General features: G+C 47.8%; 1 protein-coding gene across 1 annotated transcript in view; it reads left to right on the top strand.

The window, feature by feature from the left end:
* The window catches only part of THBS3 (thrombospondin 3), a 159,335-nt gene that overhangs the window by 125,263 nt on the left and 18,322 nt on the right, over nt 1-15,750 (top strand). Inside the window, exons 17-19 of the mRNA XM_085638737.1 lie at nt 2,755-2,933; nt 4,670-4,718; nt 14,330-14,526. Coding sequence (XP_085494863.1) covers nt 2,755-2,933; nt 4,670-4,718; nt 14,330-14,526 — 425 coding nt within the window. The remainder of the gene's footprint in view (nt 1-2,754; nt 2,934-4,669; nt 4,719-14,329; nt 14,527-15,750) is intronic.

Below are 15,750 nucleotides of genomic sequence, written 5' to 3'. Positions count from 1 at the left end.
CACAAATTCTCGATGTATTTGTCAATCAATTCACACACTCCATCCGTCCATCCGCACACCAAAACGTGCCTACCCCTCCATCATTGCACACTTGAATTCATCTACCCACACATTCCAACCATCCACTCAACAATCAAGCCACCAAACTACCTATGCAACAACTCAGTCATCCAACCATCAACTCAACCATCGCTCCCTCCATCCTTTCAACACTCCATCTTACCCACTCAAACCTAACACACAGAATGTTAAAGAAAACTCACTCTTACTGGATGTAAATTTAATTGCACCTTAGTTTCATGCTCCCGCCCTTTGGTATCAGAAAAGAAGGCTTTTGTACTCTGTATGGTGCAAAAGTGCAAAAATCTGATTGTGTCCTTTTTAAATTAATACATATTTGTACACCGTGCCTCTGAACGGCAATGGTGCACCCTTGTCTGTTGGCTTTGTCACACCTCCCTACCCATCCAGCCATCAAGCCCATTCATAATCCACCCATTTCAATTCACTATCCAGCCACCATCCCTTAATTATTCTCTACCCTTTCATCATCTACTCACCATCCTTTATTGACTATCTATTAATAGTTCACTGTCCATCCAACCACTGTGCATCTACCTTCTATTTAACATACATTAATTATACATTCCACGACTTTTTACTTAACATGCTTTCACCATCCATTCAATCACCTTCTATTTAGCATACAGTCACCATCCATTCAGTAACCTTCTATTAACATACATTGGCCACCTTCTTTTAAGATACCTTCACCATCCATACAACCACCTTCTATTGAACATACATTCACCATCCATTCAATCACCTTCTATTTAACACACATTGACCACCTATTCAACCACCTTCTTTTAAGATACCTTCACCATCCATACAACCACCTTCTATTGAACATACATTGACCATCCATTCAATCACCTTCTATTTAACACACATTGACCACCTATTCAACCACCTTCTTTTAAGATACCTTCACCATCCATACAACCACCTTCTATTGAACACACATTCACCATCCATTCAATCACCTTCTATAGAACACAAGCACCTTCTTTTAACATACATTCACCATCCATTCAGTCACCTTCTATTAACATACATTAACCACCTATTCAACCACCTTCTTTTAACATACATTCACCATCCATTCAGTCACTTTCTATTAACATACATTGACCACCCATTCAACCACCTTTTAACATACATTCACCATCCATACAACCACCTTCTCTTTGACATTCATTCAACAGCCATTCAGTCACCTGCTTGACATACATTCACCATTCATTCAGTATTCATCAAGCAGGTCCATTCACCGTTTACCTTCGAGTCACTATCCATTGGCCGTCCATCACCAGTCATCAGACATTTGCCATTTATCATTAATTCTCCAGTCACTGTTCGTTCGTGTTTGCCGTCCATTCACCATAGAATCATCATTTACCTTCCATTTTACTTCCACTCTCCATCTAACATTGATCATCCCTTCCACTCATCGTATGGCAACTGATCATCAGCCTTTCAGCAGCCATTCTCATCCGTTATTAATCCAGTCTCTGTTTACTCGCCGTATATTCACAGACCATCATCCATTCACATTCACCATCCATCAATCTATGACCCTTTGACTGTTTACAATAAATTGACCATCAGTTAACAATCTATTACTATTAACCACTCACTGTCCATCACCCTTTCACCAGCCATTTGCTGTTTATCTTCAATTCATCATCCATTCACCATTGATCCGTCCATCGTGCACCATCCATTAACCATCCACCATCCTCTATGTGTTCACCTTTTATCATCCATCCACCACCAATGTATCCTACATTTCAATTTGCATCCCAACAATTTTCACCATTTACCATTTATCCACCAGTGAGCAAAGATTTACCATTTCCATTGATTTACAATCTACCCTCTTCCCACTTGTCTACCATCGATTTGCCAAATGGTATTTTTTCACCATCTATTCACAATTCACACTTTTTCCTCAAATTTTCATTTTCCAACTATTAACCATTCCCTTAATATTCACTGGTCACCAATCGCATCATTCACTTACATGTGAGATTCACAAATTCAGCATTAATTCACCATGTTCCGTCCAGTCACCTTAGCCCACTGACCATTCACCATCCATCCAAACAACATCAACCATTTAGCCCTTCATCTTCCAACATCTATTCAACACCCACCATAATACCATTCACTTTCTTTCTGTCTTTTTACCATCCATCCATCCACCAGCCACCACCCTTTGTTCTCAGTTTATTTATTCAAGCTCAAAATCAGATTTTGTGCCCTTATTAAATACATATCTGCACGCCGTGCCTCTGAATAGCAATGCTTCACCCATGTCTGTGGGCTTTATCACACCTCCCTACCCATCCACCCATCAAACACTAATAGGCCATTAACAATCCACCCATTTCAATTTATCATCCATTCACCATACCCACAAAGGTGGTACCTGGCCATGAACCATGTGTCGTGTTATTCTATGTAGCGAATCGCAGGTTTTCTACTACAGCTGGTGTAGCTTTCTCATGAGGCAGTGACCCGTCCTCTGTTAATATAGGTTTATGCTGTAACAGAGTGATTGTTTTTCCAATCTCAGTAGGTTTTTCTTTCTTGGTTATTGTCTCTCCTGTTTTACTCCCCCATTGTGGTGTTAGTCCTGCACAAAGTACTGTTAGCCCTTCACTCAGTTATTATTTTCTTCATTGGCAGGTGATGGTGTGGGTGATGTTTGTGAGGAAGACTTTGATAACGACACAGTGATCGACCCTCTCGATGTCTGCCCAGAGAGCGCAGAGGTCACACTGACAGATTTCAGAGCCTATCAGACAGTCATCCTGGATCCGGAGGGGGATGCACAGATCGATCCAAATTGGGTTGTTCTGAACCAGGTACAGTATGTCCTGTGCTCTACTGTCATTCTAACCAAGGTAGAGATGCACCGGTTGAATACAGGGTCACTGCACTGATAGGGTTTTGCAAAATAACTGCAAATGTAGCTTCCTTTATAAGAGTGAGGTGTTCATCCCCGAAGTGGTTAACTTCTCTTCTGTATGAATGAAGAGATGCTTGGAAAATAGATAAACTATGGTAACTGGTTTCCAAACATTCACTTGACTTGTATTTAGAGCTCCTGATTCTATGGTATTTTTTTTAACATTTCCCTCTGTATTTATCCATATTTATTTTTTGACCATCTTATTAGTATTTATCCATATTTATTAATTAGTTTGTGAATAAATGTTGTAAAAAATGTTACATTTCCATATTTATTTAACTGATAAACATGCACTCATACTGTGATGCCTGTAGTGTTTTATCAAATTCGGCAGGCAAATATAGCAAAACACTACAACCACAAGTAAATATTCGCAATTTACTACAAATATATTTTAACATATCCTTGCATTTAAAGATATCAACTCCTTTTTTTTTAACTCCCCATGCTGTCTCATTGCTCATCTATTGTCCTGGAATTCACAGAAGACAGCATTGGAAGTCAGTCATTAGAAGCACAATTTTCAGCATTTTTCCGCTTTTAAAAATAAATACAGACAGGACACATATTGTTTTCTGTCTGTATTTATCTGTAAAAATCAGTAGAAACGGAAAACTGGGAGCCTTACTTGTATTGAAAACATAAGATTCAAGTTCTGTTTGTCAAGGTCAAAACTATTTTTAGGAAGCAATGGCGTCCTTGTATCTAGGGATAAAGTGCATGCGCTGGAGGTGATATGTGGACAGAGGAAATAGTGTGATAGGTCTTCGATCTTCTAAATCTCAGAAATGAAGGTAGATAAGAATGGTGCTTCGTATATAAACATTATATGGCAATTCATAGCCCTGAAGAGGCTTTGAAGCCCTCCAGTTTGCATGAAGATCCTGGGCACCTTCTCATGGGGTGCCTAAGAATACCCACCCGCACAGTATCATGAGAAATATATAGCATGACATTATATTGCATCCGCTACATTGCCATAACACGTTACAATGGAAGTATAGGTAGGTTCAATAGATGAACACAAATGTTGATAGTCATAGGTAGACGACATAAAGTTAATAATAAAATACTTACCTTGACGATGTAATGGTGTCAATGTATTGTATGCAGGATAATTGAAGGTCAATATAATTGATGACAATATAGTGCCATGCAACCGGGTGTTAGATGTAGTATATATTTACCATTCTTAACTCCACAGCTACACACATTTTAATTACCTTACAGTGTAGTGGTTAGGTTGACCTAGCAGTTGCAATTTTGTTGTCATGTAATAGATTGCAGGCTTTATAGTGAGAGGAGTGCCATTTATTAGGCTTATTTAGTTCCATGAGTTAGTCAGTACCTGTTATGGGGCAGGATGTTCCTCACTTTCTGTGATTCATGTTGTAATGAATTTCAAGTAAGAGTTTATGATCATTCTTACAGTTGGGCTACGCATTTATACATTGAAGCCTCCAACTTACATGTGAGTGGGGGAGAGGAAAGATGAGTGCGGCTGTGTTGAATGAATCACGTGCACTGCTATACATGATGTTTGAGGCTGCTGCTCTCTCTACATTGGGTCCTGTCTTTGGGTTATATAACTCTCTCTATCTCTATTTCTTTCTCTCTCTCTACCTCCAGGGGATGGAGATTGTCCAGACCATGAACAGCGACCCAGGACTGGCGGTAGGTACGTGAGGACCTGTTTCCCCTTCTTTTTGGGGTGAAGATTGTACAGATGTGTGATCTGTGTATGTGATTTATTTGATTGACTGAGGAGTTTTGCTATGCTTATAAGCAGCATTAGCTTCGTCTAGAACAGTGTTTGCTTAACTGTGGGTCAAGACTTGATTTTTGGTGAGTCGGTAAAGTCAGAGCAATAAATAAAGATGCCTTTAAATTCTATGTTTAGGTTGTCACACTTTCCAGTGATTCAAAGACAGGTCAAACGTCAGGCTGCTTTATTCTTTTCTATTGGTGTTTACTTTTCTTTCTCTGACTACAAAGTGAGAGGAGTTTTTAAAGAGGATTATGTGACAATGTAGGATGTTGTATTTGGCAATACAGAACAAAATGTAAATACCTGTAAATTAACTGTATGCATCCAGCAGTCAGGAAAGCAAAAATGAAGCACCTATTTTTTGTAATTCTGAAGTGTACTAGGAATAGGTTTTAATAGGATCAAAACAAATCAATTCACTTACCTGGTGATGCACAAATGATAAATATTCACAGAAACCCGAATCGATTTCCACACATTACCATTTGTGTATTATATATTTTTATCAATCAAACTGTCTGTGCAAATTTTTTTTTTTTTTTTTTTTTTTTTTTTTTTGAAAAAGTTTTTATTGAACAGTAATTCGGTTACAAATATGGGCCTACAACCACCCGGGCCGGCCGCTAGGTACATAAGGAAATATACACATATCAAGGCTACAGTCAGTTCCCAGGGCACTGCCCCGTAGTGGCTCAAGATAGTTCTCGAAGAACAGCAAGCGTCAGTCCAACAATAACAGAAACAAAATGAAAAACAATAAAAACAAAAGGCGAGTTATGAGGGATACCAGTGCGGCTCAGGCTCCCCCCGGGAAACTCCAGTCAGAACATTTGAGCAATCCGCTAAAGAGAGGAGCACCGGGAGGCCGGGGACGGAGGGGGGGGGGGGGGGAAGGGGCTCAAGGGAGATGAACGTCCATATGTAGTTGTTACAAAAAGCGCCAGGAGCCGCCAAGGGTCAGGGGGACATGGCGATATCAGTGTCCACCAGGGGGGGCGTACAGATGCCTCCGCGATACGCATTCCATTGACCCCAAATTCTACCCCATGCCCCCGGCTTGCCACGGGCCACATACACTGTCTTCTCCCGAAACATACACCAGTCCATATTCTCCTTCCATACTGACACGGTGGGCGGCCGTTGAGCGCCCCAAAGTTGCGCTATATCCCTCTTGGCAATCATGTTCCCTAGGGCCGCCCACCGAGTCTGCGCCGCGTTGTAGTCATTGGGCTCCCACACATTCAGGACACAGCGACGCACCTCCGGCAGCAGCACAACCCCGGTGACCTGTCCCATAACCGTGTGGACCCGGCGCCAGTAGTCCGCCACCTCGCGGCACTCCCAAAGGATATGAAGAAAGGTGGCGCCGAGCCCACAGCCTCGCTTACAGAGCCCGTCGTCGGAAAATCCCATCGTGACCAAGCGCGGACCCGTCACATACACCCGGTGGAGAATCTTGAGCTGTACCAACCGGAGACGAGCCGGAATGGCAACCTCCTTGGGGGACGACAGTGCAGACTGCCAGTCTTCGTCGTCCAATTCGACCCCATCCCCAGTCCAAGCCTCCCGAAGGCGCACCAGGAGATCCGCCCGGTGATTAATCAATTTTTTATAAATTAAAGAAATAGTACTATCAGGGACATGTCCGTCAAGTATGCGGTCCTCGAGGGGCGAGGAGACAGGGATCTTGGTCCCCTCCCCGAAGACCGAGAGCAGGGCGTGTCGAACCTGGGCGTAGCGGAAGAACTCCCTGTCGGTCAGCTCGTATTCGGCCTGGAGCACCGCGAAAGTCTTGACCGCGCCCTTGTGCCACAGGTCTCCCACTTTGCTGATACCAATCGTGTCCCACTGGTCAAACCCCTTGGTGGTCCACAAGCTGCCCAGGCGGTCGGAGGCAAACAAGGGAGTAGCACATGTCATTCGCTCACTCCAGCCCATGGCCGCAGTGGCAGCCCTCCAGGTCCGCACAGCAATCTTCGTAGGACCCGTAAGGGTCCGGTCAGCCAGGTGGGAATAAAGTGCCCTGTTGTAGTTCCCGCCGGGAAGCAGGAACTTGTCCATCTCATACGCCGGATTCAAGCCGGGCGCATACGTGGCGTGGTTAATGGCAGATAGCTGCGAGGCCCAATAGTACCTGCGAATGTCAGGAAGCGCGATGCCCCCGTCATACCAGGGGAGAGTGAGCTTGGCAAGAGCAATACGCGCCCGGCCGTTCCACACCAGTCTCCTCTGCAGGCTCTCCACCTCCCGAAAGTAGGCCACTGGGATAACGTCGAAGGAGTTCTGGAGTGCATAGAGGAACCTGGGAAGGGACATCATTTTAAACAGCGCGGCCCGACCCAGCGGGGACAGGGGCAGCCTGCACCACCGGGCCGTGTCCTCACGCAGTCGCCGAAGTGGACGCAGGAGATTCTGCTCATAGCGAGCCACCGGGTCCAGCGAAACGTATATCCCCAGGTACTTAAAGCCGTTCAGAGATATTTGAATCGGGAGCCGAGGCGGCAGGAGAGGAGGACCACCAGAGATGGGATAAACGCAGGATTTAGACCAATTGATCGTGAGACCCGAATTGTTCCCAAAGGAGGTCAGAACGTCAAAGAGGACGTTGAGTGACTGCCGCGGTGAGGTGAGATACAGGAGAATGTCGTCCGCATACAGCGAGACCCGATCTTCGAAGCCCGGGCCCCACCGGATCCCTCTAAGCGAGGGCTCCCAACGGAGCCAGGCAGCGAGTGGCTCCAGGGCGAGAGCAAAAAGCAACGGGGACAACGGGCACCCCTGCCTCGTGCCCCTGCCGAGGGCAAAGGGCCGAGAGACCCGCCCATTCACCACCACTTGAGCCGTGGGTCCCGTGTAAAGGAGCCTCACCCAGCCAATAAATCCCTCTCCAAAGCCGAATTTATCCAAGACGGCCCAGAGGAATGGCCACTCAATAGTGTCAAATGCCATCGTGGCATCCAAAGAAACCAGCACGGCCGGTTCGGTGAGGAACTCCGCCCTGGCGAGGACCCCGTGCAGACGACGCAAGTTAAGAGCGGTGTTGCGGTGCGGGATAAAGCCGCATTGGTCCGGGTGAATAAGGTCGCACACGACACTCAACAATCGATTGGCAAGGACTTTCGCCAGGATTTTAGGCTCCGCATTGAGCAGTGAAATAGGCCGGTAAGAGGTACAGCGGTCACGCGGCTTGCCCTCCTTGGGGATAACGACTATAGTGGCCAAGCGCTGGTCGGCCGGAAGGGAACCCGCCGCAAGAGAGTCGCGGAACATGCGGCTGAGGAAGGGCGCAAGCCTATCAGGACGCAATTTGTATAGTTCAATGGGTAGACCGTTAGGACCCATAGCCTTGCCCGAGCGAAGGGAACGAATCGCGGTCGCTATTTCATCCGACGATAAGGGGGCGTCCAGCCGCTCCCGGTCCTCAACGGACAGGCCGGGCAGAGCAATATCTCTCAGTAGGAGGCGAGAGTCATCCTCGTCCCTGTCAGTCACCGGGGAGTACACCGCCCGGAGGTGGTCAGCGAAGCATTCCACAATCTCGTCCGGCTCAGTCACACACACACCATCCGCAGCACGCAACTCGGGGACCACACGATTCACTCTCTCCTTTTTGTCCAGCCACGCAATCAACTTTCCCGCTTTGTCCCCCGCGTCATACAATCGGCCCTGCTGCTCCCTATACATAGTTTTGGCCGCGTCAGTGACCAGGGACCTATATTCGAACTGTTTCAGGCTAAGGGCATGTAGCCCGTCCGGAGTAACATTCGCCTCCAAGGCCGACTCCAGCCCCGAGATGTCAGTCTCCAGCTTCACCACCGCCTCGCTCCTAACCTTCTTGGCCACCACTATCTGGGCGAGGGCGTGTCCGCGTATAACAGTTTTAAAGGCTTCCCAAAGGGACAGCGCAGACGACACCGACCCCTCGTTTTCACTGAAGTATTGGTCCATGGCCTTAACCAGGCTGTCACGAGTCACAGGGTCCCGCAGGTACCAGGGGTTAATGGGAGCTATCCGCCCTGCGGACCGCGACCCGGTGTCAAAGAGAAGCCACAGCGGAGAATGGTCGGAGATACCACGCGCCAGGTGTCTGACCTCTCGAATCCGACCAGTCTGCGCCGCGGGCATAAGGAAGTAGTCTAACCTGGAGAGACTCCCATGCGCCCCCGAATGAAAGGTGAACTGGCACTGGGTCGGATGCATTAGTCTCCAACTATCCACCAAGCCGAAGGTCTCCAACATCCCACCCAGCCATGACTGGGCAGCGGGGAGGGTCCTCGGTGGGTGACGATCCAGTTCACCCGAGACCACAGAATTAAAGTCCCCGCCCATGAGCAGGAGGCCGTCCGGGAGGTCAAGCAGCATTCGACCCAAATCAGTAAAGGTGGAGTTCCGGAGGCCCGGGGGGACGTAGACTGAAACCAGGGTAAGGGGCTGCCCCTCCCACCTCCCAATCAAACACACATAGCGCCCTCTGTCATCCGAGACTATCCTCGTGATCTCCACCGGAAGGGAGGTTCGCAGGAGAATGCCCACCCCCCTGGAGCCAGTTGTGAAACCAGAATGGGCTACGAGGCGGTATCCCCCCCTGTTCATCGCATGGCAGACATTGCCGACCAAATGCGTCTCCTGGAGAAACACCACATCAGGAGTCAAACGACGCAAATATTGCAGTACAACACCCCGCTTAATACGGTCCCCCAACCCATTGACGTTCCATGACATAAACCTCAACCCGTCTCCCCCCATCCCCTCCAATAGATCAAGAGGCCCCCAGCCCGCAGCACCGCTCCCAAATATGGATAAAAATCAATACCTCGCCCTGTAAACAAAAAACACACAACTAAACAACCCCTCTTCCCCCCCAACCCCACCCCAAGTCCAACGCCCCCCACCCTGCACCCCTGCGGGCCGAAGACCCCCCCCAACTTGCAGTGTGCCTGTCGCCCCACTAACCCCATTCTACAAAAAGACCCCGGAGGAGGAAAGGGACCCGAACCCGCCCGCACCCCTCACGGGTCCTGGTAAAACACAGTATGCAAAAGAAGTAAGACCCAACTGTACAGTGCAAAACCGCAAAAGCAAGGACCAAAGGTCAGTCTAAGGGGACCCGTCACCTGCGGTGCCCCCAGAGGGCCCGGGCCGGCCACCCACGTCCGGCAGCGAGTCCAGCCAGTCACTTGCGGCCACAGGAGAGTCAAAAAAGACTGTCCGCTCTCCATGCTCCACTCGAAGTTTCGCCGGGTAGATCATCGAATACTTCAGGCCTAGCTCGCGGAGACGGCGCTTCACTCCTTGGAATCCCATCCGCTGTTTCTGGACCAGTTGCGTGAAGTCCGGGTAAAAGTTGATGGTCGAGTTCTCGTAGCGGACCGGGCCACGGGTCCGTGAAGCCTGCAGAATAGCATCGCGGTCCCTGTAGTGGAACAGTTTAGCCACGATAGGCCTCGGGGGGGACCCGGCCGCGGCCGGCCGCCCGGAACTCGATGGGCCCGCTCCACAGCGAAGAATTTGCTTAGGCCAACCGGGGACAGCTGTTGCAGGATAAGTTCCTCGACCACGAGGTCCACCGGGCGGCTGTCGGAGGACTCCGGTACCCCAATGATGCGGATATTGTTGCGTCGGGCCCGTCCCTCGAAGTCCTCAAGCCGCCGGGCCATATGGTCGTTGACCAATCTAATGTCCCCAAGCGCGGCCCGCAGATCCGACACCTCCGCACCCAGGGTGGAGGTCCGTGTATCAAGGGCCTGGACCTTCTCGTTGGTTTTAGAGAGGTCGGCCCGGATCAGGGTGACGTCGATCGCGACAGTGTCGATTTTACGGGCCAGGGCCTCATATTGCGTCGCGATAGTTTCCCTGATGCCCTCGATGGCGCCCATAATGTCCTGTAGGGAAGGTTCCGCAGAGACGGTCGTGCCTCCCCCTGCAGCATCCGGGGAGAGGCCAGCAGCGCCAGGGGACCCCCTGCCCTGGGTATAGCGGTCCATGTTGTTGCTCTGGACCGCTCCCCCGCGCAGTGAAGCCTTGGTCTTGCGCCCCTCCGGACCCCCTTTGCCCGCCATGTGAGCGCAGTCTCTCAATGGGACCTCCGATCAAGGGGAAAGGACCACAAACTGTCGGTGTAGGAGGCGTTAGGCCCGCCAGTAGCAGATGGAAGCAAGCCTCGGGCAGAGGCCCAGGAGGCACCTCGCCACCTTGAGCACGCACGCCAGATGATCTCCTGAAGGCCAAAACCGAAACCGAAAGTGCTGAATCGGTAACTGGCACCGCGCTGAGGCCGCTGTTGTTCAATTGCAGCCCGGCCCCACGGGTCACCTTCACCCCGGCCACCTCCGTCGGGTGGGTCCCAAAAGTTCCGACGACGACAACTCAGGATTCCCAGGTCCGATTAGAATTTTGAAAAGAGATATATGATCAGCTGGTCTTCATCTCCAGATTCCATACACCAAATCAGGATAGTCTCAGGATATATTCCGAGGAGCAGAAAGGGTCCGGGGAGCCCTGTGCTCACGCGACCATCTTGGATGCGCGCTAGGCTCCTCCTCCCTGTGCAAATTTATTGGCCATTTCTACGGAAATATACTGTGTGTAAATGACAATACTCTACCACATGATGCTTTAGTTACATAAAAAATCACCCAGCCTCAAGTCCATTAAAGGTAGGTGGATCGCAAAAGTTTATTGTTCTAAAAGGTGGATCGTGGTACTAAAATGTTTGGGAACCACTGATTTAGAGTGTTTTCAGATATACTATAGCATCTGCAGAAGCTGGTCTAATTTTAAACTACATCATTCTGGGTGCACAATCTTAGTATGCTCTATCATGTCTGTATACCCCATCTCTCTTATACATATGTGCATATCATGAAATATCATGACATACGCTCACACATCAGTTGAAACTGCTCTCTTTGTATACTCTCAGTCCATCTTTATTATAAGCTACATTTCGACCCTACCAGTGCCTCCTCGCAGAGGCTCTTTTTCATTGGATACATCCTGGATACGAGGTTCTTTTGGGCCTTAGCTCCAGAACGATGAGTCCAGACATTTAGGCAATGATCACGATGGCTCTTAACATTCTTGACCCACTAGCCCCCTGCATCCTGCACACAGCCCATACCAGGTGGCATATACAGGCTCTGCAGTGGCATCTGAAGTCTCAGTGGGCGCAGCACCAAATGAACCTGTTGGACTGCATCCTGGTATCGAAGGAGACTGCAAAAGATTTGCAGTGGTGGCTGCTTGCCTGCATTCAGACCAGCGACAGAACCTTTCCCTACCCCGCCTAGAGCTAATGGTGGTGACAGACACATCACTGCTAGGTTGGGGATGCTGTCTAGGAGAGGTAAATATCAGAGGACTCTAGTTTCCAACCAAGACCTGTCTCCGCACCAACCTGCTGGAATTGTGGCCATTCAGTTGGTGCTGAAAACCTTCCTAGCATCCATCAAGGGTAGCAGGTTCAGGTCCTCATGGACCACACCACTGCCATGTGGTATTGTTGCAAGCAGGGTGGGTGGGGTCCGGTGCTCTGTAGCAGTAGGCCCTGTGCCTCTGGACATGACTGAATTCTCATGGCATCTCCCTGATCGTACACCACCTATCAGGATAGGATGGAAAAACCCCACCGATGATGCCTAGTGGATCCTGAATGGCAGCTACATCCAGAAGTGGCACAGGGCATCTTCCAGCAATGGGTCGAGCTCTGGCTGGATTTGTTTTGCCACTGCCGAGAACGCTTTTGTGCATTTGAGTTCCCAAGAAGGCTCTTTACTGTAGACCTCTATTTATATAGAAAAACGAGGTGTCCACATTATTATGGTTATTGCTGAATATTCTGCATATCAACATCTCGATGTCTCACAAAACCGCTAGAGACAGAAGGATTAGCAACTTTTCAAACAAACAATGCACAAAAGGGGGTTATGAAAAGAAATTCTAATTAAATTAAGATAGTGGTTCATAAAATATGAGTAATAATTTAAATGCATGTGCTCCAAAGCAAAAATGATCAGCACTATATACTAATTGTTGTAACACTCAAACTGCCTTGTCAGTGGTTCAGTGTTGTTTTGATACGTATGTTACATCATATCGAATTATGTCTTTTTCTTGCGAAAAAAATGGGAATCAACATCTCACTGGTTGGGGGAGGACAAAAACATTAAAGGAAAAAAAAATTACGTTTACAGGTAGGCATTAGATAAAGGGCTACATTAAAACTAGATGCAATGGGTGATGCGTATTGATAGGATTAAGAGAAGAGAAAGGGCGAATGAATAGGAACAAATGGTTAGTGTTCAAATTAGGACTACGGGTAGGAGAAGGCTGAACAGCAGGGTGGGGACCAGGTTACATATAAGGAGATGATGAATGACGGGAAGTAGTGGTTGGTGGAAGGGTAAGGTGCATGGGTAAGCAAAGCCGTAAAGAAGGTATGGCGTGTCTCCACCATAAATAAAACAAGAATTGGCAAAGCCAGTAGGTCTGGCATTAGCCCCAGTCTATTGTATTTGCCAATGACCGTGTTTTCTAAAATATATGATTTTTTTTTGTTTTAACAAAAACAATAAAAAGGGTGCCTGTCTACAACTTACATGTGCATGGACAGGCGATTGTCATTTAATTCTTTTGCAATAAAGTTTTACACTTGCGCATGCACATTAGTGCGCACAAGTTTATGTATTTGAATGTTTTTGTAAATAAAGTTGAACAAAAACATTCAAACATGGCAGCCTTTCTGTGTGCATGCACACACAGGCTTGGCCATTTTGCATTGGGTTGAAACCCCATGGTCACATGTGATACCTATATGCATGCACAGGCTCCCATTTTGAAATTGGTTAAAAGCCCATTTTAGAACATGGCCACTGCAAGCAGAGCAAACAGGATGCAACACACTGCAAGCAGAGGCGAAGGCACAGTAGCAGTGTCTAGGGTGGTACCAGACCCTAAAAAATGTTAAAATACCTACAAATAAAACATTGTTTTTAAACATTCCACAAGGGCCCACATGTCCCTGATACTAAAAGGGAATCTTTTCTTTGTGGATGACGGCATGGACCTGGGCAGAATGCCATCACTCAGAGAAGAAGGAACAAATGGCTCAAGTGGACTGACTCATAGGCCAGAGGGTAAACTTGGTGGCCAGCAGCAAAATGTGAATGAAACTTGAACAGACCAATGGATGAAACGGGATGGCTGAAAGCCGCTTCTGGTGTTTTTATGAAATTGCTTAACAAAAACAAAAGGCCTTACCTCATATAAAAATAAAAGCATCATCGTATCCTATTAAGCTGCAGACATGTCAGTGCCCATTGTGGCACTAGCCACATTTGGAGGTCTGGTAATCTTTGTATTTACTGATATGCCAGTTCGATTTGGCCTCTTTATCGTTCACAATATCAGGTGCACCAAAGATCCAAGCGTGGGGGTCCTCCTTCCCATGTGACTTTTTGGAGTGCAAGGTTGAGTCCATGTAATGTCCTGTGCCCTCATGCCCTTGTCTCTTCTTCTGGCAGGTTACACAGCCTTCAATGGTGTGGATTTTGAGGGCACCTTCCATGTGAACACGGTGACAGACGATGATTATGCTGGCTTCATCTTCAGCTACCAGGACAGCTCCAGCTTTTATGTGGTGATGTGGAAACAGACGGAGCAGACATACTGGCAGTCCACACCTTTCCGAGCCGTGGCGGAGCCAGGTCTGCAGCTGAAGGTCAGTGAGTAGACGCTATGCACTGAATGACATGACTGCCTGAGAATTCTTTGAACTGCACTATGCACTGTACGCGCCTGCTTCTCTGTGGTGATGTGGGAACAGGCAGAGCAGACATACTGGTAGTCCATGCCTTTCCGAGCCATGGCGGAGCCTGGCCTGCTGCTGAAGGTCAGTGAGTAGGCGCTGTGCACTGAATGACTGCCTGAGAATTAACTTTGCACTGCACTATGCACTGTAGGCGCCTGCTTCTCTGTGGTGAAGTAGAAACAGACAGAGTAGGATTATTGGCAGTCCACGCCTTTGAAAGCCATGGCGGAGCCTGGCCTGCAATTGAAGGTCAGTGAGTAGGCACTATGCACTGAATGACATGACTAACTGAGAATTAACTTTGCACTGCACTATGCACGGTAGAGCAGAATTATTGACAGTCTATGCTGTTCTGAACCGTGGCCGATAATGGGGTGAAGTCCACAGCCTGTGCATAGACACTAGGCACTTTATGAATGCTAGAGAATAACCTGTGAGCTATATGTAGTTTGACCTAAGCAATGTTTTAAGGACTCAGTGTGCACAATATAACTCCCCAAGCAGAGGATGCACTCTCTATGAAGGACTCACTATTCACTCCACTAACAGACACTATGCACTGCAAGTAGAACCCTTGGTGAACTGTATTAGGGAGGACATGCAAGCTATCCCGGACTCTGCACTGTACTATGAACACACTTTGCATTGTATGTGTGACGCACTCTACATAGTATGAAAGACACTTTATCCTGAACAAAAGTCTTACTACACACTGTATGGATACAAAACAACTGGGATATATACCCTATGAAGTATTCATTGTGCAGCAATAAAACACACAGTTCTCTGTACGCAGAAGATATAGATTGCATTATTTCATTATTCACTGTATTTAGAAAACACTAAATCACTGCAAGGGGGCCACATGATGCAATGCATGAATGACACGCACTGCCGGTATGTGGGGCAGGCTGATATGCTATGTATTGTACAGAGTGCACGCTATATGTAGACCAAAACACGCGTTGAGTGTTAGGGACATATTATGCATAGTGTTTGGGACCCGCTGTACTTCACGAAGGACAGACTGACGTCTCTGTGTGGGACACACTCTACACCGCATGAAGAACACTAAAGGAGCTATTTGAGAATCTCCTGCAGTTTATGACACGCACAAAGCACTGTATGTAGAAC

This window comes from Triturus cristatus, chromosome 12 (genome assembly GCF_964204655.1).
Source record: "Triturus cristatus chromosome 12, aTriCri1.1, whole genome shotgun sequence".
Lineage (NCBI taxonomy): Eukaryota > Metazoa > Chordata > Amphibia > Caudata > Salamandridae > Triturus > Triturus cristatus.
Note: the sequence above shows the minus strand (reverse complement) of the source record. Positions and strands in the feature narration are given on the sequence as shown.